Genomic DNA, 27,391 nt, shown 5'->3' on the forward strand with positions numbered 1-27,391 from the left:
ATGAATAAAACACAACATCGTTACTCTTCAAAGAAGATAAAATACATGTAAAAGAAAAAAAAATGTTTTTAGGCATTGTATTTTCCGAAGGTTGCATAATATTCCAAAAAAGATGTGAATCTAAAGAAGACAGACACGGGGAGAAAAATTTCATACACAACATTTAGTAAGTCTTTGGAAAAATCATCATGTTCCAGTATCCGATTGACTGGAAACTCAGTTATAAGAAAGCTGTCGTTGAACCAGAACATAAAGTTGCTTATCATTGTAAATATCAGAACTGATTCAAGCAAATTGATGTTTGACCGAGGGTCACATTTCTTACATCGGTTAGCATGCAAAAGAAAGACAACCTGGAGATAGTCCTGGAATATGCTGATGATGCTTGTGGACATGAGCATTTTTGCTGAAATATCTGAAGATACGTCACCGCCTATACATTCGCAGATATGCATCATAAATAATCCAAACGCCGACAGTAAATAGACGTGCTCCCATGTCTTCAGACCTTGCGAAGATCTGTCAGGACTACAGTACTGAACTAAACAAAAGAAACCAATGAAGATTGCGAGAACAATCATAGCCTTTAACACTAATTCATACACTTCAGAGACATATCTCATACTGTTTACGTCTCCTATATCCATCGCCATGACAACATAACAAACAACTTGCCCAAGTCCCAATGCAATACTTATAATCAGGGTAATTAACTGACATGCCGTTCGTCTGCCTTCATTTCTCGAGTGTTCCGTCGTTGTTTCAGATGACAGAAGTGACGATCTCTCTGAATCATTTATGTCGCTTATTTCTATGTACGGCACTTCACCATTAGGATGTTGTACTTTTGTGGGAGACCAAATTTCCAGAAGAATCGTACAGGACAGCAAAACGAACTCTGTAAAATTTGGTCGTAGAATCGAGCTTGATTTTTCAAGAAGTAAAATCATGGTGCTGTTGTTTTTTAAACAGCGTGCTATATCATTGTCAGGGTCGATATCTATAATTGTAGATAGAGTATTGCCCATAATGTTGACGTACACAAAAATGGAAACATTTCCAGCTAGCAGCATAGACATTGTACAATTAACTAGATCAGTTGGTTCCAGTTCGTATGGTGAAAAGTACGTTATGAAAATCATCTGTATGAAAAGACATATGATCAATAAAGTGTTGAAGAAGAGCACTATGTTCCAGAAATATCCTCCAGATATGTATATGGAACATTCAATTTGCTTGGCCAGGAGGAAACCACAATAAAAAACTGTTGCTAAGCCAAACATCCAGAGGAATATTACCTGTAATTTGGGAGTGCTTGTGTTTCGTTTTGCTGCAACAATGGACTGCAGGCCATGTTTATTAACCAAGTATCCAAGGACAAAGATACACGTCATAGCGGTAATCATGAGTAATGTGAGGAGAAGAAGAACAAATCCCAAACGAATTTGTGTGTGTGAAGGTATCCGTTTGCTGGCGGTGAACACTATCACTATAGCAAAGACGACCAAGAACAAAACACGTGAAGAGATAAGACAGTCATAATACCGGGATCCATTCCGTCGTGTTCGGCAATTTCCGGCCATGAAGGGCAGGACCACCACGGACGTCAGCAGCTTCCCACACCAGGAGTCCATTGTACAGAGTCTGTAATAAAAATGTGAGTTAAGTAGACCTTTCCATACCGAAGTAGCGATTAGCTTCTGGCTATGATCGTCTCTTTATCCATAATGACAAAAGGAAAATACATACCGATTATTAAAGTGTAACTTACTATATACTATTTATATTTACTATAAATACACACACACACACACACACATATATATATATATATATATATATATATATATATATGTGTGTGTGTGTGTGTGTGTGTGTGTGTGTGTGTGTGTGTGTGTGTGTGTGTGTATTTATCTTGGTAACTGACTGTTTAAAATATACAAGTAGATGCACGATTGTCCAGTTGTTGGTCCAAACGCTGTTTCAATACAACAAACAGGATGGTGTGTGAGAGACTGGTTTTAAGTTACGATAAGGACAAACAGACCAGGAAGTTTTTGTGGGGATTTCCATCTTCCTTTTTCCTTCGTCACGCTGAGCAAGTATGTTATTATAGAGTGCATGTTTTAAGATATGCTTTCAATCTAGAATGGTGATATAAACGCATATAAATTAAAATGATGAAGTCGTTATATAAACACTTACACGTGTACATCACTATCAGGCAGTCAGAAAATGTAATAATAACATGAACAGTAGTAAATGATGCCAAGCTGCGTTAGAGATATGGATAGTATATTAATACATTTACGTTTCAGAATTTTAAAATGAATTTGATGAATAGGAAAGAATTCTCCTTTAAAAACCTATTGTGATACTGACTTAATCTTTCCTTGTATATGTTTGAGATTTACATCAGTCGAGGGCTGGCATTCTGCAGCAAAATTTGATTCGATCTAAGATATGTAGAATATCAAACTGAGTCACATATATCCGTCAGTTGTGTGTACATGTAATAGACGTTTTGTCGAACAAGTTTGTGGCAAACATTTCCAAATTCTTCGATTCGACTGAATCTTCTTGTTTTCTGGCTCTGTCAGCAATTCCGTTGGGTATGACATCACTTTGTCAATGACCTCAATTGTCCCCAGATAATACCATCTCAATAATTGGCATTTTTTAGCTTTATAATAAATGGTGGATTACCTGAACGCCAACTCTGCTTAAAAACATATTTACACATGTGGTCAGTTGTAATGATAGTGAGTTATATTGCAGAAATGACGTAAAGGTTATCTGTAAAGGTAAATTGTACTGGTAAATCAGATTCTGATAACTAAGTAAATAATAAATAGCTGCAAGTATTTTGCAGTTTTCATTGACACGTTTTACCACTGAAATATATATGCTATTATTTATGTAATGATGGCATTTGTACAATATATACACCTCATCAAGCATTTTTTTTATTGTGAAAAGATAATCAGCATTAGTATAATGGAAAGTAACTGCCAAATATATATTTCAGTTTAAGAATAAATCTGGATATACTTCTGTTACGATGTCTCATTAGTCAACATTGGCTGGATATCAATCTGTATTCTATCATCATCAGTGTTATAAGAATAAACAATGTTGAATATTTTACAAGATAAACACAAGTGAATAACACTTTTTCAATACAAAGTTTTAGAGTAAGATACATATATTGTATATATGTATATATTGTGTTTGCTCCGTTTCTTCTTCTTCTTAGTTTTATCATTATTATTATTTCTTCCACTTTCTTCCATCGGCGAGGTTTCCGACGCGTTTCTCAAAAACTATTGCATGGAATTTAACAAAACTTTACACATATATTCATACATGCGAGGCGGAGTGCAGGCCACTTGAATTTTTCCAATCCATCACTTGAGCGTATTAGGTGACACTAGGAGCAAAATGGAGTAGTCCATTTTTCATTCGGCCATCGATCGGTCATCTGAGCGGTCAGCTGTGGTCAAAATTTGGCCAAATTTTATATATTGTCCGATTTTCGTGAAAATTGGTATCCATGTATTATGTGGCACTATAGGAACAAAATGGTGTAGTCCATTTTTTATTCGGCCGTCGATCGGTCATCTGAACGTTCAGCTGTGGTCAAAATTTGCCCAAATTTTAGATATTTTCCGATTTTCGTGAAAATTGGTATCTATGTATTATGTGGCACTAGGAGCAAAATGGAGTAGTCCATTTTTCATTCGGCCATCAATTGGTTATCTGATCGATCAGCTGTGGTCAAAATTTGCCAAATTTTAGATATTGTCTGATTTTCGTGAAAACTCTTTAGTGGTGCTAAGAACATATGGTGGTCGGGTGGCGCAGTGGTAACGCACTCGCCTTTCACCTAGTCGACCGGGGTTCAATTTCCGGAACGGACGTGAAAAGGTAAGGGGGTCACCTGCCCGACCACGTGGGTTTTCCCCGGGTACTCCGGTTTCCTCCCACAATAAGACCCCTCGCACACTTACATCCGGGCCAACAAGAGTGATTAGTATAAGTTGACATAACTTGTTTCGCAATTGTTGTAAAATAAATAAAGTTTATATTTATATTTATAAGCCTAAGAGGCGGTTGAATAAAAATCTAAAGTGATCGAAAGAAATGTCTGTATCTAGATGTGGAGGTGCGCTAGCCATATAATTCAATAAACATATTTTTATGTATCTGATGACAAGGGCATCTGTTTTGTTAAACTTGAACTTGCTGATAATTGCATAATAATGATAATAATAATAATCTATATTTAGAACGCTTTTCAGAATTTTTTTTTTCAGTTTTCTGTTGATAATCATATTTATTGCTATACATATATAGAAGTTAAATCTGTATTTTCCTTATCTTCGTAAAAAAAGAATTTGTTTTTGTTCCAGATAACCTTTCACTTTTTCAAATTTGAGTGAATATCAATAACTTCTCGCTTATACCCCCTGAATGATATACTAGATGGCGCTCTAGTTGTTACGGTCCTGGTGTTTTGCTCACGTGAAGAGTAGATATACTATATCTAGACCTGTCGATATGCCGAAAACGTGTTGTTGTGTTCCCCACTGCCATAAGGGAGGGGGCCATTCATTCCCAAGTGAAGATAAGCTGAAAGGTTATGGGTATCTGTCATCAGACGAAATTCTTTGGTGAGAAAATATGAGCGATGGACTCCCTCAAAAACAAGTGTCGTCTGCAGTGCCCATTTTCTCAAGACTAACTACAAAACTGAGACAACTTACGATAATAATGCAATGTTGTTGGATTACTTCTGTTTGTTGTTTCTTTCTCATTAGGTTTGTAATGAATAATTACTCGTTTTGATTTTCTGTATTACAAAATTCTAATGACTATATGTATTTTGGAAACAACAGGGATGGGACCGGGATGTTGGGAGGGGGAGGGGTCATGTACAGCAGGATTCCTTTCACGTTGCAAGAGTTGCACACTCAAATATGAAAAGAAACACGTTAAAACAGAAGATTATTTTAGCATCTGTAGCTTCTAAAAAATCACCGATCGCTTTGTGTATGTTAAAGATAAACAGTCTCCGATTAGTCACAACTTAAATATGTACATTCACAGGGGCTCGGTTTCGGGGCTTGTTATAATACTGAATAACTCATAAAGATGCTTCTGATCAATCTTATCACCTTAAGGGTAACCAGTTAACATTTTTAACTTGTAAATTACTGGTAATTTTCATAGAATGTCAGTTAACAACATCAACAACATTAAAATACTCAATATATATATCCACCTGAACATTAACAGCATCTAAAATGTCATTGTGTGTATTCAGTATTTTAATGTTATTGTTATAACTGATATTATTATGAAAAAATAAGTGTGTTGCCACTAATAAAAAGTAGGGTAGGTAGGTCGGAAGTATTTATTTTTTCTTTACTTCCCCCCCCCCCCTATTTTAAGTCAATACTAGAACATACCTTATATACCTAATAAGAGGGCTCATTCCTTCATCATGCATCCCTAATTGTTCAATTACACTAATAACATAGACACATTGTCTACATTGATAAATATTGCAAATTGTCTCATCACACCAATATGTGTGAATAAGATACCCATTAACATTACAAAAACTAATTTAAAATGGTAACTGTGGCGGGAAGCATTCTGGTATATCAAGAATTGACAAATCTGAACAAAATATCGTACATATTTTATCTAGATAATCATTAAATGAATAAAATACAACATCGTTACTCTTCAATGAAAATAAAATACATGTAAAAGAAAAAAGAAATTGTGTTTAGGTATTGTATTTTCCGAAGGTTGCATAATATTCCAAAAAAGATGTGAATCTAAAGAAGACAGACACGGGGAGTAAAATTTCATACACAACATTTAGTAAGTCTTTGGAAAAATCATTATGTTCCAGTATCCGATTGACTGGAAACTCAGTTTTAAGAAAGCTGTCGTTGAACCAGAACATAAAGTTGCTTATCATTGTAAATATCAGAACTGATTCAAGCAAATCGATGTTTGACCGAGGGTCACATTTCTTACATCGGTTAGCATGCAAAAGAAAGACAACCTGGAGATAGTCCTGGAATATGCTGATGATGCTTGTGGACATGAGCATTTTTGCTGAAATATCTGAAGATACGTCACCGCCTATACATTCGCAGATATGCATCATAAATAATCCAAACGCCGACAGTAAATAGACGTGCTCCCATGTCTTCAGACCTTGCGAAGATTTGTCAGGACTACAGTACTGAACTAAACAAAAGAAACCAATGAAGATTGCGAGAACAATCATAGCCTTTAACACTAATTCATACACTTCAGAGACATATCTCATACTGTTTACGTCTCCTATATCCATCGCCATGGCAACATAACAAACAACTTGCCCAAGTCCCAATGCAATACTTATAATCAGGGTAATTAACTGACATGCCGTTCGTCTGCCTTCATTTCTCGAGTGTTCCGTCGTTGTTTCAGATGACAGAAGTGACGATCTCTCTGAATCATTTATGTCGCTTATTTCTATGTACGGCACTTCACCATTAGGATGTTGTACTTTTGTGGGAGACCAAATTTCCAGAAGAATCGTACAGGACAGCAAAACAAACTCTGTAAAATTTGGTCGCAGAATCGAGCTTGATTTTTCAAGAAGAACGATCATGGTGTTGTTGTTTTTTAAACAGCGTGCTATATCATTGTCAGGGTCGATATCTATAATTGTAGATAGAGTATTGCCCATAATGTTGACGTACACAAAAATGGAAACATTTCCTGCTAGCAGCATAGACATTGTACAATTAACTAGATCAGTTGGTTCCAGTTCGTATAGTGAAAAGTACGTTATGAAAATCATCTGTGTGAAAAGACATATGATCAATAAAGTGTTGAAGAAGAGCACTATGTTCCAGAAATATCCTCCAGATATGTATATGGAACATTCAATTTGCTTGGCCAGGAGGAAACCACAATAAAAAACTGTTGCTAAGCCAAACATCCAGAGGAATATTACCTGTAATTTGGGAGTGCTTGTGTTTCGTTTTGCTGCAACAATGGACTGCAGGCCATGTTTATTAACCAGGTATCCAAGGACAAAGATACACGTCATAGCGGTAATCATGAGTAATGTGAGGAGAAGAAGAACAAATCCCAAACGAATTTGTGTGTGTGAAGGTATCCGTTTGCTGGCGGTGAACACTATCACTATAGCAAAGACGACCAAGAACAAAACACGTGAAGAGATAATACAGTCATAATACCGGGATCCATTCCGTCGTGTTCGGCAATTTCCGGCCATGAAGGGCAGGACCACTACGGACGTCAGCAGCTTCCCACACCAGGAGTCCATTGTACAGAGTCTGGAATAAAAATGTGAGTTAAGTAGACCTTTCCATACCGAAGTAGCGATTAGCATTTGGCTATGATCGCCTCTTTATCCTTAATAACAAAAGGAAAATACATGTGTGTGTGTGTGTGTGTGTGTGTATTTATCTTGGTACCTGGTACTGTTTAAAATATACAAGTAGATGTGGTAACAATCTAATGAGATATCCTGATATGTCACTCAGTACGATTGTCCAGTTGTTGGTCCAAACGCTGTTTCTTATTGCAATAAAACAAACAGGATGGTGTATAATAGACTGGTATTAACTTTAAATAAGGACAAACAGACCAGGAAGTTTTTGTGTGGATTTCCATCTTATTTCCTTCCTCCCGCTGAACAATTATGTCATTACAGTGCATGTTTTAAGATATGCATTCAGACTAGAATGGTGATATATACGCATATAAATTAAAATGATGAAGTCGTTATATAAACACTTACACGTGTACATCACTATCAGGCAGTCAGAAAATGTAATAATAACATGAACAGTAGTAAATGATGCCAAGCTGCGTTAGAGATATGGATAGTATATTCATACATTTACGTTTCAGAATTTTAAAATGAATTTGATGAATAGGGAGGAATTCTCCGTTTAAAACCTATTGTGATACTGACTTAATCTTTCCTATGTTTGATATTTATGGCAGTCGAGGGCTGGCATTCTGCAACACAAATGTGATTCGATCTAAGATATGAAGAATTTCAAACTGAGTCGCATATAAATATCCGTCAGTTGTGTGTACATGTAATGCACTTTTTGTCGAACAAGTTTGTGTCAAACATTTCCAAATTCTTCGATTCGACTGAATGCTCTTGTTTTCTGGCTCTGTCAGCAATTCTGTTGGGTATGACATAACTTTGTCAATGACCTCAATTGTCCCCAGATAATACCTTTTCATTTTTGTTTCAGTTTTGTAATAATAATAATCTATATTTAGAAAACTTTTCAGAATCACACAGATTTGTTATTACAATTGAATTCCCAGCTGATAAATGGGTGATGTATAAAACAGTAGCAGATCTTAAAGAATTGTCATATTGTGCTCTGTACTTTGAAGCAACACCTTTTTAATCAGTAAATTTTAATTTTTTATTCAGAATTTGTAATTGGTTAAGTTAAAATTTTACTATTTTGAATTTGTGTGAACAACAACATAAACTGTTAGATATAGGATGACCTTGTACTTCGTACTTATTTTTTCAGATTTCTGTTGATAATCATATATCTATTGCTATAAATATATAGTAGTTAAACCTTAACTTATCTTAGTAAAAAAAGAATTTTGCTCTCAGAATTGATCTTCGTTCTAGACAACCTTTCACTTTTTTCAAATTTGAGTGATTTATTTTGTACTCAAGTTTACATATTGGTTAAATGTGTACTGTTTTCTAATTTGAGTAAATCAACATAAAATTGTTGTCATACATATATATTACATTGTAGTTGTATATCTAAATTTTTGTGTATTCTCTATACTCACTGTCATACATTACTTAAACATTTTATTGTTGGCATAAAAATCATTGTGTCTGAGAATTGTTTTCCCTATAGATATCTATATCTAATGATTCTTTCCTATTACTTACATTTAGCTCGGTTTTAAATGTGTATTAAATTATATGTAGGAATAGCAACTTTCATAGATTTTATTATTGATTTGGTATCATGTCTACAAAATGAGTGGACATTCTTTGTTGAAACAAACGATTTACTATATAAACACATTCCTTGCTTCTTTTGCAGAGTTTAAGCCACAATCCAACAATTGGTTACTTTATACTGACAAATGACCAACATTGATGAATACGGTATATATTGTGATGTCGACAAAAAATAACAAGACTTAGCTGTGGAGTGTACGTTTGGGATTGGTGTGTTGTTTATATTCTCTCCATCATCATACAGCCCTGAGTAATGGGACAAAAGTTTTATACAAAGCGGTAGTAAAACCAGGAAACCACAAAAAATCGTTTCTAGGTCTCTTTAACATGTGTCACATTTTATCCATTTTGTTCACAACTTCAACAACTGTAATGCGATAGCCATGAAAAAAAATCCGGATAGTAAATCATGCTTTCACAATCACGACAGGAAATTATCTCTTCAATCTATCTAACAAAGACATACATGTAGCAATGTACATATTACCGCTTATTAAGGAAGAAGGGAAATTAATGTAAAAACATCCCTGTATGAACTTTAAGCATACTATTCGTTTTGGTTCAGATATATGTGTGTAAAAGGAAAGGAAATATTAAAGAATACACGAGTACACGGTAGAACGGGTATTCATTCTAGCCTCCGACCAGGAAGGGTACCTGGATACACGAGTGTGGTAGAACGGGTATTCATTCTAGCAGCGGGCTATCTAGGGTACCTAGATACACGAGTGCGGTAGAACGGGTATTCATTCTAGTCGCCGACCAGGAAGGGTACCTGGATACACGAGTGTGACAGAACGTTCATTCATTCTAGCTGCGGACCAGGAAGGGTACCTGGATACACGAGTGTGGTAGAACGGGTATTCATTCTAGCAGCGGGCTATCTAGGGTACCTGGATACACGACTGTGGTAAAACGGGTATTCATTCTAGCAGCGGGATATCTAGGGTACCAGGATACTCGTGTGTGGTAGAGCGGGTATTCATTCTCTCCGCGGGCAATATAGGGTACCAGGATACACGAGTGTGATAGAACGGGTATTCATTCTAGCAGCGGATTAGCTAAGGTACTGGGATACACGAGTGTGATAGACCGGGTGTTCATTCTAGCCGCGCACCAGGTAGGGTACTGTAACACACAAGTGTGATAGAACGGGTATTCATTCTAGCCGCGGACAAGGTAGGGTACCAGGATACTCGAGTGTGAAACAACGGTATTCATTCTAGCCGCGGACAATCTAAGGTACTATAACACACGAGTGTTAAAAGATTCTTTGTTGAATAGTGGAAAGATTAAGCCCAGACGCTGTGCGGGTTGTCATGCCTTCAGGAACCTATACATAATGATTAATTTCACGGTAGTATTTATATTAAAATGTCGCGGAACAAAGTGATATTAAACATTAGGTAACAGGCTAACAAACATTGAGTAGTTAACATAGACTTATACGTGGAAATTATCGTAAATAAAGTTGTTTTCAACAATGTAAGTATACACTGACCTTCTTACGAACTGTGTAGATAGGACTCAGGTAATTACTTACATAATCAGGGAATGAATTTTAAAAAATGGTCATATATAGTAGACAGAGTAACAAAAGTATGCCTCTGGCTGCTGGTCAATACATAATTGCCCACTGGTCTATAGATGTCAGTATTTAGCTGGTCTCGTTCTGGCATTTACATTATGATAAAAAATCTGACAGATGCCTAACAGAACACAAATTTTGAATAATTTACTAAATTCACATATCAACTTTTAATACTTCAGTGTCATAGATCAAGTATTCATTCATACTGCGGAATTGTTAAGGTACCGGGATATACAAGTGAGATAGATCGGGTATTCATTCTAGCCGCGGACGTTAACTGACACATTTTCCGATTGATATGAATATTAATTGACTATTTTAGGAGTATGTGATTATAGTATGCAGTATGCTATATTAAATAAATTATGTAATTGTTTTGTAATTATCAGATATGCAGGTACAAATAGTAGTCTACAGCAGATGCCTATATATCCATTGCTGCACGGGTCTCCGAGCTCAAGTCTGATAAATCACTCATCAATGACTGGCCTACGATTCGACTAGCGCTACGGGAACGTAACCCATGGTTACCAGTAGAAATAAATATAGTTGCAAATGAACCAAATGGCTTCAAGAGCTCATGATATTTCAGCTTTTTCATGAAAATATTGCTTCATAATTTGTTATTTTAAACATAAATACCTCTTAACAGGTGTTATATTAGTTGCATTGAAGTTTTAAATGAAACTGTGTACCATGTATGCAAATGAGTTTATACTAACACAGACGACATTACGGAACTTATATGAGAAATCGACAAAAAGGTTGATGGTGGGTGTGTATACTTCAAAAGGAAATCTTCAAGCGTTACGTTTAGAGTCACGTGAAAATCAGGTACACAATCGGAAGGAGGTACCTTGCTCATATGTATATATTTAATTGATTATGAGTTTTTTGAAATGGTATACATAGATTAAAACTGTTAATATCACAGTATTTCATTATTTGTGTGACACTGCATGACCGTTACACTACAAATGTTAGGCCTTCATCCCAACCTATGTAGTAACTATTAGTAGTCAGGCTGTTTCACACGTGTTACATGGACATCACAACTAATGATGCTATCTTTTTACACATTGTCCTTTTACTTATTATGCGAATAAAGATCTAGATCCTACAATTTTAACGAAGTGTTGATTTAATGTTTTAAGGTTCAATCTTCGTTCAGTCTTACAACACAATATGACGGCATCAATTCATGGAGTTCTGTTGTGTCAGCAATAACGAAATGCATTTGTAATCGGTCAGCATTTCAAGACTCAATGTACCGTAATGGCATATCTTATTCACGATAACTGTGAAATAATTTATTAGGAAATGGTATTGACCACAAGTATGTCAGAACAGGTACTGGAACAAGTGAACTAACTGGTGTGTGAAGGTTCGCCGTACAGATTTTATGTGACTTGTTGCTCTTAAATAAATAAATACAAATAAGCAAATGAATTTAGGGTCGGCAACAAAATGAAATTTATTACATGTCTGGTCATTTTACATACATGTAGCCATTGATCTTAGTTTCAAGACACAAAATGGAGTGTTTTACGTCCACTATTACGGTCTTTCGGCCATCCAGAGTATCAAGAATCTATACATACCATTCTCGGTCCGCCTCTAGTAGATCAAAATTTACCAACCAATGGAATGCACGGATACCGCTAGGCAACGCCTTTTCAGTGTTGTGATTGACAAAGCTGACAGAAGCACTCAAGGTTTACGAGTTGCGAAATACAAAATAAGGCCAATTTTAACGGACGCAACATGATATGTACAGTATGAAAATGATTATGAACACTATGGTCTGGGAGTATCTAACTTAATGCTTCAAACATCATTGGACGTAAAACACAATAAAATATCATAATACATATATGATACGTGCAGATATTTCTTACAAGTAACCGAAATAACGTGGAATTTTCCTACGTTATGTTGTCATAGGGTTTAATGATGTGTAATTTGGATGTACATATATTTTCCTTAATCCGTGACAAATCAGGATATAAAATGAAATATGTAAAAAACAAGATATATGTACCTAAATGACGGTCTTTAAACTAACCATGGAGATACGCAAAATAGACGTATGCATATATATATATATATACGTATATTTGTAATAATTTCATCTAATTTATAAATTAGTATGTCACTGAAGCCAGATCATAGTCTCTGATAAAGCAGAACTCGTCATTTCATTTAAGGAAAGAGTGTTACGTAGTACATTGCATATTCATCGGAAACACATGGTATTCGCTAAATTTGGAACATTTTGCTTCTATTTCCATGTCCCTTTTTGTGTTCTGTAAACAACAGATCTTCATTTCAATTGATGCTCTGAAAGATGTAACTTTAGACTTCACAATAAGCAAGTTTTTAGCGCATTCTGCGTGTTTCTCCTCGTTTCGTTTTCATTTCTTTTACGGTTGAAGACAGTGTCTTTCAGGGAGTACACAAACACTTTGCTGAATATAACAATCACATTATATCGAGTGTACAGACGACATCATGTGACCTTCATTCCAACTTATTTGTATGGAATAAGGAAGTGCTGGTGAGTCCTGCTGACGCCTCTGGATCCTCCGTATTCCGATCGCAGAGGTTTATCACAGTTCAATAGGTCATCCCAAACATCGGCTTTCATCGCGAATCTTGAAGTTCGCCGATCATTGCGATGATTCGGGTTTTTTTTCTGAATTACTGTGACGAGTACTGTAGATATCCCAGGCATTATTTTAGTACCTCATCTTACTCCCTACAACGGTTTTCAGGTGAGGTGGCTCACTTGATTTCCATATTTGGCGAGCTTTACGAGACTTAAAATACATATGTCTAGGTGAGGCGGGAGAGTTGTATTAAAAATCATACTCGGCAAAGAAAAGAAATTATATTGAACTTCAGTCCTATTGTCCGCTCGGGTCATATATACATAGTGAGGTTGTGCTATTTTAAAGATATGGTATAGTTAAGTTAACATTAGTGAAAATGTGCATGATTCGTCAACAAAAAAGAAATTAATCGGACACATGAAATCAAAATCAAGAAGATGACTACATGTCATAATCTTAACTCAGAAACAAATTGGTGAATAAGGACAAAATGGGAAAAAAAGGAAGACGGAGACCCTTGGAAAAAGACACAAGGAGAATAAGACCAGGTGTTCCAGATGGTTAAGTGTCTTTTGCTTCATCGACAATATCGCCATAGAAATTGTAATAAATTCAAGTGAGTATAATGTTCCCGAATGAAAACCATGTTTATCACAACAAATCAAGCCACTATGTATCCTGACGGTAAACAAACACAAAACGAGTCATATCGTACATGGGAAAAAATGTCCTTGAATGAGATCATGACGGCGACCAATCATTTCCATATCGCCAACATTCATCTTTTAATACCATTCTATATTTATATCAGGCATCTTTTATTAAATATTGAAAATATTGATGAACCGCGTAGGTTTGAGAAGCAGACTAACATTGGAATATTCACATAAGTGAAATTAATATAAATCATTCTTATGTTACCGCTCAGTAGGAGGCTGTCCGTGTCAGTTACCTTGTCAGTAAAGACCGATGTAAGCAGCTTATACAGATGCATAATAATTTCTCTTGTCTTCTTTTTAAGTTTCCTGGTGGATCTTTAACAGGAGGAGCCACTTGATGGCATGGACGGTAGCCATATTAGACTGGAGCCAATTTTGGTGTTATTTTAAGAGGGACATGGTCAGTAAAAGACTGGAGACAATTTTGGTGTTATTTTAAGAGGGACATGGTCAGTAATAGACTGGAGACAATTTTGGTGTTATTTTAAGAGGGACAATTTTGATGGTTTTGTACTATGGACAGGTCAGTAATGGAGGGATACAAATTGTGGCCTTTCTGCGTCCACTCAGTGGGGAAAATGTTTTAAAGTCAGCGGCAGGTTTATTTTCTGCTCCTAGAAAATTCAGTATTGAAAAAGGAAAATTAAAAGTTCTTACAACGTCATTGTTTTGAGTGAACGTTATTCTTATTGTTTTTATGCTAAATAACAATACATTTGAAAGAATGCAGTTGAAAACAATTGCCAATAAGTGAATGAGTAGGTCACTGTCACATTAAGGTATGACAGCTTCAAAATGTTGACACTTACCATCACTGACCAAGAAGGACTAAACAGCTGTATGATGAAGTTTATATGATGTTTGGATCTACTGTCTCTAACTCTAAATGTCAATTAACAAGTGATATTCATTTGTGTGTCTTTTGTGCAATCTTCACACCAAATAGGTTTTAAAATTACCTTGCATCGCTTCATTTTACATATGGAATTACAGGGATTTAAACGCAGTGATTCCGACTGGCGTAATGTACATTGTGAAGCATCTGTATCTAGCCCTGCAAAAGATTATTTCTAGCAATTAGAAATGATAGCCGAATCAACCAATATGACACATGTCGCTCGAAATCTCGCAAAAAATGCCGTTTACAGAACCAAAAGTAAACGAAACCATGTTAAAGGTTGAAATTGTACAGAAGGCACATATGTTTAGATTAACATTTGATACAAATTTAGAATTAGATACAGTATGTTTGAAATGATAAAATTATTTTGTTACAGTTGTTTCGTCCTTCTAGGACTCTTCAGTGATACTAAAGGACCTAAATGATTAAATCCAGAAGGTGACTGAGGAACATCCAAGCGAAAAAAAACCCCATAATTTGTTGTGTACTGATCATTGCATTTCTTAGGTTTATCGCAGCCTGTGTTAGGGAACAGCCAACCAATTGAAAAATCAGACTTTTGAAATTTGAAAAGGCCTCTGTAAAGTTGAGCCCTAGAAAAAAGTTTGGCCGTCACTGATTGGAAATTATGAAGTTCCAAAACAGATATATGTCCTGATAGGAAATTATTCATTGATAATGTTGATACAAATTTGGTAAGTCTGGTTTGAGCTTTTGTTCGAAATTCTAGTTTTGATGATAAAACCCAGAACACTAACCCTGAAGTCTATGTAAAATCATTTAGTTGGTTGGTCTCTGTTAGATGTTTTATCACGTAGGTTATCGCCATAACATGACAGTGGACAGCTATATAAAGTGTAGTCAAACCCAACATATTGGACAACTATTTCTACATAAAATTTACTTTTGGGTATTCCAGGTATTTTTTAAGGTAGCTATTTTTTGTTGTGTATATTTAATTTTGAAAGCGTCTATTTTTTGTGTACATATTTTAGATGAATCTATTCTTTTGGATATGTTGCTTTCAGATGTGTCTTTTTAACTGGATACCTCTATTTTTTTGAATGCATGTATTTGTTTTTATATATAGTTTGCGGATGTATCTATGTTCGCGATTTTAATTAATCCATACTAGAAAATAAGGAAAAATAGAAATAAAGCCCCTCAAAAATAACGACCTTGACAGTAATTCAAATCAGAACTTAACACCAAATATAGAAAGCAAATTTTTCTTTATTATCCAAAAATCATATTCTTTAACCAACCACAGCATTAGATATGTAAATTATCCACGAATTAAACAGAGCGAGACCCTATTAGTAGGTGTAATTTTATCTATCTGAATCTAGATATCATGAAATATATCATAATTCTACAATCAAATTCTTCAGTAGAAATTCTACAAACCAAGCTTTGTTCAGTGAGAATATCCATATTTCAGAGTTATGTGATTAAAAAATCTTAAATTTGTTTTCGTATGAGATTATTTAATATTTCTCGCCAAGGATCGCAAAATACTACCAAAAACTTCTACGATTTATTTAATGAAAAAATCTCATACGAAATGAAAACTCCTTTAAGATCCCATATAGTCACGTCCCATTACAAAAACTCTTATCGTAAACAATATAAAGAGAAAGAAAATATTCTTATCAAGTTCTATATTCAACACAATTTCTTCAAAGGAAATACTGTATCCTTAGTGTTTAGTTCACTGAAACATGAGAACGGACATTCAGGACATCACCACACACTGCACAATCTTATTGAAAACCCTGTTAAGCACCAATTCATAGTGAACACCGAAACTGAATTCATTTACATACAATTTCAGACAGAAAAAATAAAGAAAAACAATTAAGATGATTATTATGCTGTTAAATAAATGTCACGTGAAAAGTGACCACCACAACCAATTACATATACTTACGTAACTATAGTTACATGGTGATGTAGATTGAAGGTATCGGTATATCGTCACATCTGTTCACCCTTTGACTGACTGTAAGTAATAACCGTTTTCCAATAGCGAAAAAATCTATGACTGAGAAATTCTAGAACACTTTAGATAAAATATCAACCCTAATTTCTTCCATGTAAATAATGATTTGTGTTGTATCCAACTCATATCTACGTTGGTGACCATCGTTTAAAACATGACGAATATAATTATTCTCTCATTCAGCTGCGTCAGTTTCTTGCCGATCCTCTATTTTTGAATTCTCTGTACTAAATGATAAAAACCTTCTATACTACAAAAGACAAGTGTTATCTAAATTACAGACACCATTCAGAGCTGATCAACCACACTAAACGCTTTTTAATTGGCGACGTAATTTGAGTTCAAGCTGGCGGAAAATTAAATCACAAACATAAGTAGTTTGCTTTTGTTATTGTTATAATTTTTCATCTGTATTTACATCAATTTATTACTTTGCCTACTTGTTAGAATTTATATTAAAAATATATTTACATCATTATCTGAAATTGTTAATTTTGCATATTGAACGTCGGCTTTTGATTATCATCGGAATAGCTCTGTTATTGTGGTAGAAACAGGTCATAAAAACTCGTGATCTTACTATATGATACTTTCTATCGCTCTCGTTGGTTATTTCTTAAAAGTAAAGAAAAAAGGGAAATTTTTTACATTCGAAAAACTAACTTGAATAAAAGAAATACCAGAACAACGTGTTGTGCGATTTCTACGTTATCTGCTTGTGTTGATTCTTTCGCACATTATACTAAATCATAACTTCACAGTTAGAAAGTAGGGCTGAAAATTTGTTGATAATAATTACAGAGATACAATTGCTGGAGAGTCGGCTTCCCTCTTCCTTAGAGATACAATTGCTGGAGACTCAGCTTCTCTCTTCCTCACAGATACAATTGCTGGAGACTCGGCTTCCCTCTTTTTCAGAGATACAATTGCTGGAGACTCGGCTTCCCTCTTCCTCACAGATACAATTGCTGGAGACTCGGCTTCCCTTTTCCTCACAGATACAATTGCTGGAGACTCGGCTTCCCTCTTCCTCACAGATACAATTGCTGGAGAGTCGACTTCCCTCTTCCTAAGAGATACAATTGCCGGAGACTCCGCTTCCCTCTTCTTCAGAGACACAATTGCTGGAGACTCGGCTTCCCTCTTTTTCAGAGATACAATTGCTGGAGAGTCGGCTTCCCTCTTCCTTAGAGATACAATTGCTGGAGACTCGGCTTCCCTCTTCCTCACAGATACAATTGCTGGAGACTCGGCTTCCCTCTTCTTCAGAGACACAATTGCCGGAGACTCCGCTTCCCTCTTCTTCAGAGACACAATTGCTGGAGAGTCGGCTTCCCTCTTCCTCACAGATACAATTGCCGGAGAGTCGGCTTCCCTCTTCCTTACAGATACAATTGCCGGAGAGTCGGCTTCCCTCTTCCTTAGAGATACAATTGCTGGAGAGTCGGCTTCCCTCTTTCTCACAGATACAATTGCTGGAGAGTCGGCTTCCCTCTTCTTCACAGATACAATTGCTGGAGAGTCGGCTTCCCTCTTCCTCACAGATACAATTGCTGGAGAGTCGGCTTCCCTCTTCTTCACAGATACAATTGCTGGAGAGTCGGCTTCCCTCTTCTTCACCGATACAATTGCTGGAGACTCCGCTTCCCTCTTCTTCAGAGACACAATTGCTGGAGACTCGGCTTCCCTCTTCTTCAGAGACACAATTGCTGGAGACTCGGCTTCCCTCTTCTTCAGAGATACAATTGCTTCTCTTTTCTTCAGAGACACAATTGCTGGAGACTCGGCTTCCCTCTTCTTCAGAGATACAATTGCTGGAGAGTCGGCTTCCCTCTTCTTCACCGATACAATTGCTGGAGACCCGGCTTCCCTCTTCTTCAGAGACACAATTGCTGGAGACTCGGCTTCCCTTTTCTTCAGAGACACAATTGCTGGAGACTCGGCTTCCCTCTTCTTCAGAGATACAATTGCTGGAGAGTCGGCTTCCCTCTTCTTCACAGATACAATTGCTGGAGAGTCGGCTTCCCTCTTCCTCACAGATACAATTGCTGGAGAGTCGGCTTCCCTCTTCTTCAGAGATACAATTGCTGGAGAGTCGGCTTCCCTCTTCCTCACCGATACAATTGCCGGAGACTCCGCTTCCCTCTTCCTCACCGATACAATTGCCGGAGACTCCGCTTCCCTCTTCTTCAGAGACACAATTGCTGGAGAGTCGGCTTCCCTCTTCTTCAGAGACACAATTGCCGGAGACTCCGCTTCCCTCTTCTTCAGAGACACAATTGCTGGAGACTCGGCTTCCCTTTTCTTCAGAGACACAATTGCCGGAGAGTCGGCTTCCCTCTTCCTCAAAGACACAATTGCCGGAGACTCCGCTTCCCTCTTCTTCAGAGACACAATTGCCGGAGACTCCGCTTCCCTCTTCTTCAGAGACACAATTGCTGGAGAGTCTGCTTCCCTCTTCCTCAAAGATACAATTGCCGGAGAGTCGGCTTCCCTCTTCCTTAGAGATACAATTGCCGGAGACTCCGCTTCCCTCTTCTTCAGAGACACAATTGCTGGAGAGTCGGCTTCCCTCTTCTTCAGAGACACAATTGCCGGAGACTCCGCTTCCCTCTTCTTCAGAGACACAATTGCTGGAGAGTCGGCTTCCCTCTTCCTCAAAGACACAATTGCCGGAGACTCCGCTTCCCTCTTCTTCAGAGACACAATTGCTGGAGAGTCGGCTTCCCTCTTCCTCAAAGACACAATTGCCGGAGACTCCGCTTCCCTTTTCTTCAGAGACACAATTGCCGGAGAGTCGGCTTCCCTCTTCTTCAGAGATACAATTGCCGGAGACTCCGCTTCCCTCTTCTTCAGAGACACAATTGCTGGAGACTCGGCTTCCCTTTTCTTCAGAGATACAATTGCCGGAGAGTCGGCTTCCCTCTTCCTCAAAGACACAATTGCCGGAGACTCCGCTTCCCTCTTCTTCAGAGATACAATTGCTGGAGACTCGGCTTCCCTCTTCCTCAAAGATACAATTGCTGGAGACTCGGCTTCCCTTTTCTTCAGAGACACAATTGCTGGAGACTCGGCCTCTCGCTTCTTCAGAGATGCACCCTGAGGGGCTGTTAACGCTATTGAAAATAAATCACAGACTGTAATTTCATTGCAATTAAAATATGTTTCAAACTTGATCAGACAATAATTAAATTGAATGATTGAATTATTTGGCTCTATCAGACTGACATTATGTTAAATAAGAATGTAAGAGTAAGCTTACCTAGATTAATCAAACACAGCATGACCACTATTGAAATCCACTGTCTCATATTTGATGTTTCTGAAACAATACAAAACCTAATGATATATCACGTGTTGGAATTATGATTATACTACATCATCAGTGCACAATCAAACAATAATATGAATTTATACAACCTGACAATGCGTTAGATAACAGACTGGTAATGCCCAACGTGACCCCGTTTTCTGCTTGTCCAACCCAACCCCACGTGGTCTCATACATAATACTTAATACCGTCTCGTTTTACACCATATTTAAGTGTATGATTCACTACAGTTTTGACGTTTTCTAATCATAAGAGATATTCGGCTATGAAAACAAATCCTATTTACATGTGAAAAACACTCGTTTACTGTTACACAACATCATGAAGTAAATAGAATTCACGACGATGATTTGTTAAGATGATAGCTACTATATCTTATAAAGTGCATGTTGTCATTGCTATCATGTTGCTGATGTACTATTTTACAGTTGTTACATGAGTTTTTCTTTTCGCCTGGTCTAATGACATATGTCTGTAGCTATGAGATTTAGTCGATCTTGTATTCTTTCCTATAGAATTAAAGCTATTTGAAAGGTTAAATGAATGCCTCATATTCGAGGAAACATTCATCTATGCCCACGAAATAATAATAATATGCATTATCCATATAGAGCTCTATACTGCTAAAATGTCACCTATAAAAAAAACTCTTTACGAGCCATGTTTAAAAAAAACTTATTTCTACTATAAAATATACAAAAGTCATCACGTATACATCTATGGTAATACAAAGAAGTATCGAATAAATTTCGGAAGAGTCAAATACTAGCACAAACTAATTAAAACACAGTTAAAACACTGTCTAGATCACATGCACTTTTGAAGAGATGCGTTTTCAGAGTGAGAACTTGGCAGCTGATAGCAGGGATCTTACCACTGTGATACCGTTATGTTATTTATTCTAGACTCATAAAATGTAGAGATTAAAATGTCAATGTTTCTTTCAAAAAAGAATTATTATTATTATAAAGTATTATTTATGCTTATAGAATTTAAAATGGCAGTTTAACACAAGGGGAAATAATCCAGTGTATTTCGACTTGTCTTAGTCGCCTCTTGGGCTTCAATGTTTAGGTCCTTAATAATAATGAAGAGAGGAATAAGGCCGAAACTTTTGTAATGTGGAGTTTGATTCACTATTTGGCTCTATGTAACCTTTCCTTTTCTTATGTATGTTCCATCATAGCCGCCTGTGTGGGTATACATTCATTTGTATACATGGAACACAGTTTCACTTAAAATTCAATAGATTAAGAAAACCTAATAAAACCATGTTTAGAATAATAAATTATGTAGCAATATTTGGTGAGATTTTGAAGCTATTTGGTTCATTTGCAACTATATTTATTTCTACTGGGCACTATGGGTTACGTTCCCTTAGCGCTAGTCGAGGCGTGGGCACGTGAGCACACAGGTAAGAATGGGGTCAGTCATGGATGAGTGATTTTATAGACTTGGACTTGGAGACCCGTGTAGCCTTGGTTATATAGGTATCTATTGTAGCCTTCATATATGTTACACATCTGCTAGTCCTTAATAGTACGGTGCATATCGGGCTCATTTTGAATTTAAATCCCTGATAGCATAAATTCAGGCCAACAATATCTGTTCAATAAAACACATCACATTTTATTATGTGAGTGCATATAGTCAGTTATTTCAAAGGACGCGCCAGTAAAACCCCTGTAGTTTATCTGTACAGGTGTGAACTATAGTCATCTCTTTAGTGGGCTAATTTCTCGTCGTCCGATTCTATGTCCTTTATGATTTCATACACTACTACAGTCAATATACGAAGAAATCATCTGACACCCCTGACTTTAGTTAAAACAAATAAAACTGCGAGAAGATCTAGAATTTGAAAATACATTTGAACAGAACAATTGAATATTATTGAAGCAATTAAAATTTGAAAATTAACAACTGAAAATTCTTGATCAAGGATTCGGATCGGAAGGGATCTACAACATCTACTGATAACTATATCTTAAATTAACACAGTACATTAACGAAAAAAAGAAAAATGATTAGAAATCGATTAACCACAGTCACTTGTAAAATTACATTTTCTCTACTATGGCAATACTTATATACAATGCAAATACATAGTACATCTCTAATTAATTGAACTCGTACATTTTATTTTTCACTAAGATTTATGACTAACGTTTATAAATAGCAGTCAATAAGTTAATAGTTTTGTTTACAAAATGATAGAACAATGAGAGTAATACAGCAGAAATACAAATAAAATTTCCTTTCTGACTGTATGAGATTTTAGATGGTTCATTGAGAGACAATCTCTCTACATGTATAATAAATATGATGACGTGCGGCACTGTGGAAACAAAACACTTTAAATTATGAGTGTATCAAACTATTCAGTCTGTATCTTATACACATATACGTGTTTGACCATAAATTTAGCTGTACTCTTATATATTTAGAAAATAGATAAACCTTATTCCACATTTATCTATGTCATTTTAAAATGTATATCAGCTACGATAGAATCGCACAATTGTGCGATAGAACATGTGCGGTAGCTTATTTTGCCCTGTTTCCCTATCTTGTGGGAAATTCTGAATAACTAGCTAGAACTACTAGTAGAGAAAATAAACAGGGTCGTTATTCAATACAAATGTTGATAAATGAAAGTTGAAAAAAAAACCCTTGTATATCTTAATCACTTAAAAAACAATTGTAATCAATTGTGAAAATTAAGAAAGCAATTTTTTTTCTTACCTCTTCACGTGGATGCAGCTGATACAGTTGTTGCCTTAAAGAGGAGCTTTACAGTTGGTAAATAAGAGAGGATTTACTGATTAAACCCCGTTCGGAGTCAGCTTTTATAGGAGAATATCAAAAACATGTCGTCTGGAGTTGGGGACAACAATTATTCATATCATTTCGTAGAACTCGTAAAGTTTCACCGCACCCCCATTAATTCGGCTGCACAATAACAACAGTATAATTAACGTCAGGGCTAAAGACTCCCTGTCAACTCATCGTACAAATGACAGATAACGACCTCTCCAAGAAACCGGATACTAAATTTTAGAAATGTGACACGGACACAAGGCACCGATTTCGCAATCTCGCTGAAATCGTTTCCAAGAACTCTGCTAAGAACTGTGTCAATACCTGGTACCTGGGCTTCGAAGGTCTAACATGACTTCTATCAAAAGTTTTAAGTTGTGCATACATCAAAGAAGCTCAATAAAATTCTTGTAATGGCGAATTTATTTCTTTTAGACACGGTTCTTTATTGGATCTAGTGTCTGACTGTGTACATGTTGCTGATTTATAGATTAACAAATTTCTGTACAAAGAAAATACGGTATTTTTACAACACACAAAGATCCATTATACTTCTATATTTGCTAGCTAAATTTCAACTTAAATCTGTTTTTAAGAAAAAAAATTCACTTAAATACGAGTTACGTTATGTTATGAATGCACCATGAATTATGAAGTTCTAATCGATAATGGTTTTATGAATACACATTTAGAATTAGATTTTGTCCACGTTGTGAGTATTGCAATAACTTTTCCATACAAAGTGCGATTTTGTCAACATTGTGAGTATTTGAATACCTTTACTATACAACGTGCGATTTTGTCAACATTGTGAGTATTTGAATATCTTTACCATGGAAAGTGCGATTTTGTCCACGTTGTGAGTATTTGAACACCTTTACTCTACAAAGTGCGATTTTGTCCACGTTGTGAGTATTGGGATTCCTTTACTATACAAAGTGCGATTTTGTCCACGTTGTGAGTATTTGAATACCTTTACTATACAATGTGCGATTTTGTCCATGTTGTGAGTTTTTGAATATCTTTACCATAGAAACTGCGATTTTGTCCACGTTGTGAGTATTTGAATACCTTTACTCTACAAAGTGCGATTTTGTCCATGTTGTGAGTTTTTGAATATCTTTACCATAGAAACTGCGATTTTGTCCACGTTGTGAGTATTTGAATACCTTTACTATACAATGTGCGATTTTGTCCATGTTGTGAGTATTTGGATTCCTTTACTATACAAAGTGCGATTTTGTCCACGTTGTGAGTATTTGAATACCTTTACTATACAATGTGCGATTTTGTCCACGTTGTGATTATTTGAATACCTTTACTATACAATGTGCGATTTTGTCCATGTTGTGAGTTTTTGAATATCTTTACCATAGAAACTGCGATTTTGTCCACGTTGTGAGTATTTGAATACCTTTACTATACAATGTGCGATTTTGTCCATGTTGTGAGTTTTTGAATATCTTTACCATAGAAACTGCGATTTTGTCCACGTTGTGAGTATTTGAATACCTTTACTATGCAATGTGCGATTTTGTCCATGTTGTGAGTATTTGAATACCTTTACTATACAATGTGCGATTTAATCCATGTTGTGAGTTTTTGAATATCTTTACCATAGAAACTGCGATTTTGTCCACGTTGTGAGTATTTGAATACCTTTACTCTACAAAGTGCGATTTTGTCCACGTTGTGAGTATTGGGATTCCTTTACTATACAAAGTGCGATTTTGTCCACGTTGTGAGTATTTGAATACCTTTGCTATACAATGTGCGATTTTGTCCATGTTGTGAGTATTTGAATACCTTTACCATGCAAAGTGCGATTTTGTCTATGTAAAGGATACTGGACGTAAACATTAACATGGACTGTTTTTTCTGGTTTTACCCTTCCAGACAGATCTATATATAGCCTGTGGAATGATCATCTCCACGGTTAAAGAAAGGAATATCAGAATATGCAGATTTCTTTACCATTTATGCATTTTTCCTTTATTCATTCAAACAAATTTCCCCTTTGATGGAAAGAATTTAAGAGAAAATAGGTTCGATTTTCACAAACAAAATTAGATAAGACAGAAATGAAATTCTAAAATCTAAAAGCTGATCAACAGTTTAAAGAGGAAATAAAACTTTAGAAAATTTAAGTCTGAACAGGTAGTATTTTTCAAAACAGTGGTACTATTTGTCTGTAAAATATGACAGAACGAGTTTCTAAATATGTACGAATAACAAAATACAGGAAAAACGTCAAACCATAACGTGAAAACACAAGGTCACCAATAACAAACAATGATAGATGGTAATAAATTATTGGTAAGTTGGCACTCCCTCTACAAGACGCAATAAAATTATATTGGTTTACCTCTTTAATAAGCATAAAGGAATATTAATGACCATTTGATAACTATCCGCAGAATATACATACATGTATACCTAGAGAATATTGCATAATATCAAAATGTAATCTGAATAATTTAATTATAATATATCATATATAATTATTTGATTTCTTAACTTGTGTATTTTATAAAAGTTCTCATTCTGAAAAACTACTAACTTGTTTTGAAAAAAAACCCCGAACTTTTAAACAACTTGGATATTTAATCGAATCTAAGTTTCCAACTTTTAGTTACATTGAAAAACAATCTGTGGTATACATACATGCATCTTACAAATTGTGTCTTTCAAACAAAATTGTTTTCTCAAATGTTTATTTGAACTTTAATGCACGGTGCGACAAAACAATTAAACACAAAATAACAAAATTATTATCAAAAAACCAGTCGGACAAGCGTATAAATCATTAAAGATATTTTTATGTCATCTAATTAATTCTGTTTGCATTGGACGTGTCCTGGTTTGCAAATTAATGGCGTGTCATTTTGGACAAACGTAAATAAAATTTGACCGCTCTAACAGGTAAACCTAGCATGTGTTGAAGTGCAGATACGTGACAACGTCCCAGCGAAATGTTCCGGAAAAAGTATTTTTAAATTTTCCACGAAAACGTTACGCCGTGAATATGATAGTTCATCTTGATGTAGTTGACATAACTTTTTAGCTGTTTATACAAATATTTCGAAATTCATTAAAATCTGATTTCTAAGTTGAGTACTAATTTGTTCAATTTGTTTACTACATATTTTGACGTTTTAGCCCAGCAACAGTGAAGTGTGGTTTTTGAAAGTGTATGATATAAGACATTGAAAAAAGATTTAAAAAATATAAATAAGATAAAGATTTTTTGATTTTTTTTTCACTGAATATAAGTTTTGAAGGGATTGTTATTTCATTATGGCACGTTTTCCCTCTGTATTTTTTTTTAATTTTTCCGTGCTATTGTTGTTATTCGTTTCGTGTATGTTTTTTTTTTTTAATTTTACGTTTTAAAATGGTAGCAAAAATGTCCTTCCGTCCTTAGACCCTTTCGATTATTTCAAGAAGGCAAAATATCTTTAAAAAATCAATTCTAAGTGACAAATTAATTTTCAATCATCCCATAAGCTTCTTACATAAACAAATACAACAGCCAATGTGTTTTGGAGGGCAGCGTATGTAAACCAGTTAAAATGGTTAACCATTAGCAATATTTATGGGATGGGACCTATGGTGCTTACATGTCGCATTTTATTCAATATTGAAGCTTATTTCCTGTTTTCGTGCAGCATTTTGGCAACTGACATGAAAAGGCAGTGTTTCGAAAATGCTTGTCGATGAAGATTTACAAATTCATTGAGAAGTATTCTATGTGTGAAACGAAGCTAAACGTGTTTAATGCTCTATGGTATACCTAATGGTTGCGTTTCTTTTTACCTTGTTCTCATTAAGGAACGTAACACTGCGTGTTTGGATTGATCAGGATTTACATGGCGGGTGTCATAGATGAAACAGAAGACGCTTACTATTCCGGAACAAATGGTCTTATTCTTGTACTTTTTCAGGAGCCTCCGTTGAGTCTTCCTTTTATTCCTAGTTTTCCATGCGTTCATTGATTTTGTGTTGTATCTATGATTTCGTTAACAAATATGTATTTTTTTTATATTGTTTTGCTCCTTTCTTCACTGCGAAATTTCGTGACCTGAGCAATAGAGTTAATAAACAATGCGTGTATTATAAACAGATACAAATGGCATTTCTTATACCGAACGCAGTCAATCAAAACATTTTCATAACAACAATGGAATATTTCTGTTTAGTGGTACGAGGGGCGTGTCAAATTTTATTTCTAAGAAAACAGCTTCCAAAACAATATCATGTCCATGATAATAAGGGCAAAGGGGAGGAGCTAGCTTTATCAGTACAAGTTTTCTCTGTGTGACAACGCATCAGTAATCAGATTACGACAAG

The 27,391-nt window shown here is 35.7% G+C and overlaps 2 protein-coding genes across 2 annotated transcripts; both read right to left on the reverse strand.

Moving 5' to 3' along the window:
* On the reverse strand, positions 1-7,142 carry LOC132558568 (uncharacterized). Its single transcript, XM_060223153.1, has 2 exons — positions 7,028-7,142; positions 1-1,644 (listed from the first exon to the last, which is right to left on the reverse strand). The coding sequence occupies exons 1-2, from the start codon at positions 7,081-7,083 to the stop codon at positions 69-71; spliced, it is 1,632 nt and encodes a 543-aa protein (XP_060079136.1). The 5' UTR covers positions 7,084-7,142; the 3' UTR covers positions 1-68.
* Positions 7,143-17,684: 10,542 nt separating this feature from the next.
* LOC132558556 (polycystin-1-like protein 3) lies at positions 17,685-20,883 on the reverse strand. The gene is made up of 2 exons (XM_060223142.1): positions 20,877-20,883; positions 17,685-20,005 (listed from the first exon to the last, which is right to left on the reverse strand). Exons 1-2 carry the CDS (start codon positions 20,881-20,883, stop codon positions 17,685-17,687), a joined length of 2,328 nt encoding a protein of 775 aa, XP_060079125.1.
* Positions 20,884-27,391: the final 6,508 nt, after the last annotated feature.

The sequence above is a fragment of the Ylistrum balloti genome, unplaced genomic scaffold (genome assembly GCF_031769215.1).
Source record: "Ylistrum balloti isolate Yb309-2 unplaced genomic scaffold, AGI_CSIRO_Ybal_v1 Utg370796, whole genome shotgun sequence".
Lineage (NCBI taxonomy): Eukaryota > Metazoa > Mollusca > Bivalvia > Pectinida > Pectinidae > Ylistrum > Ylistrum balloti.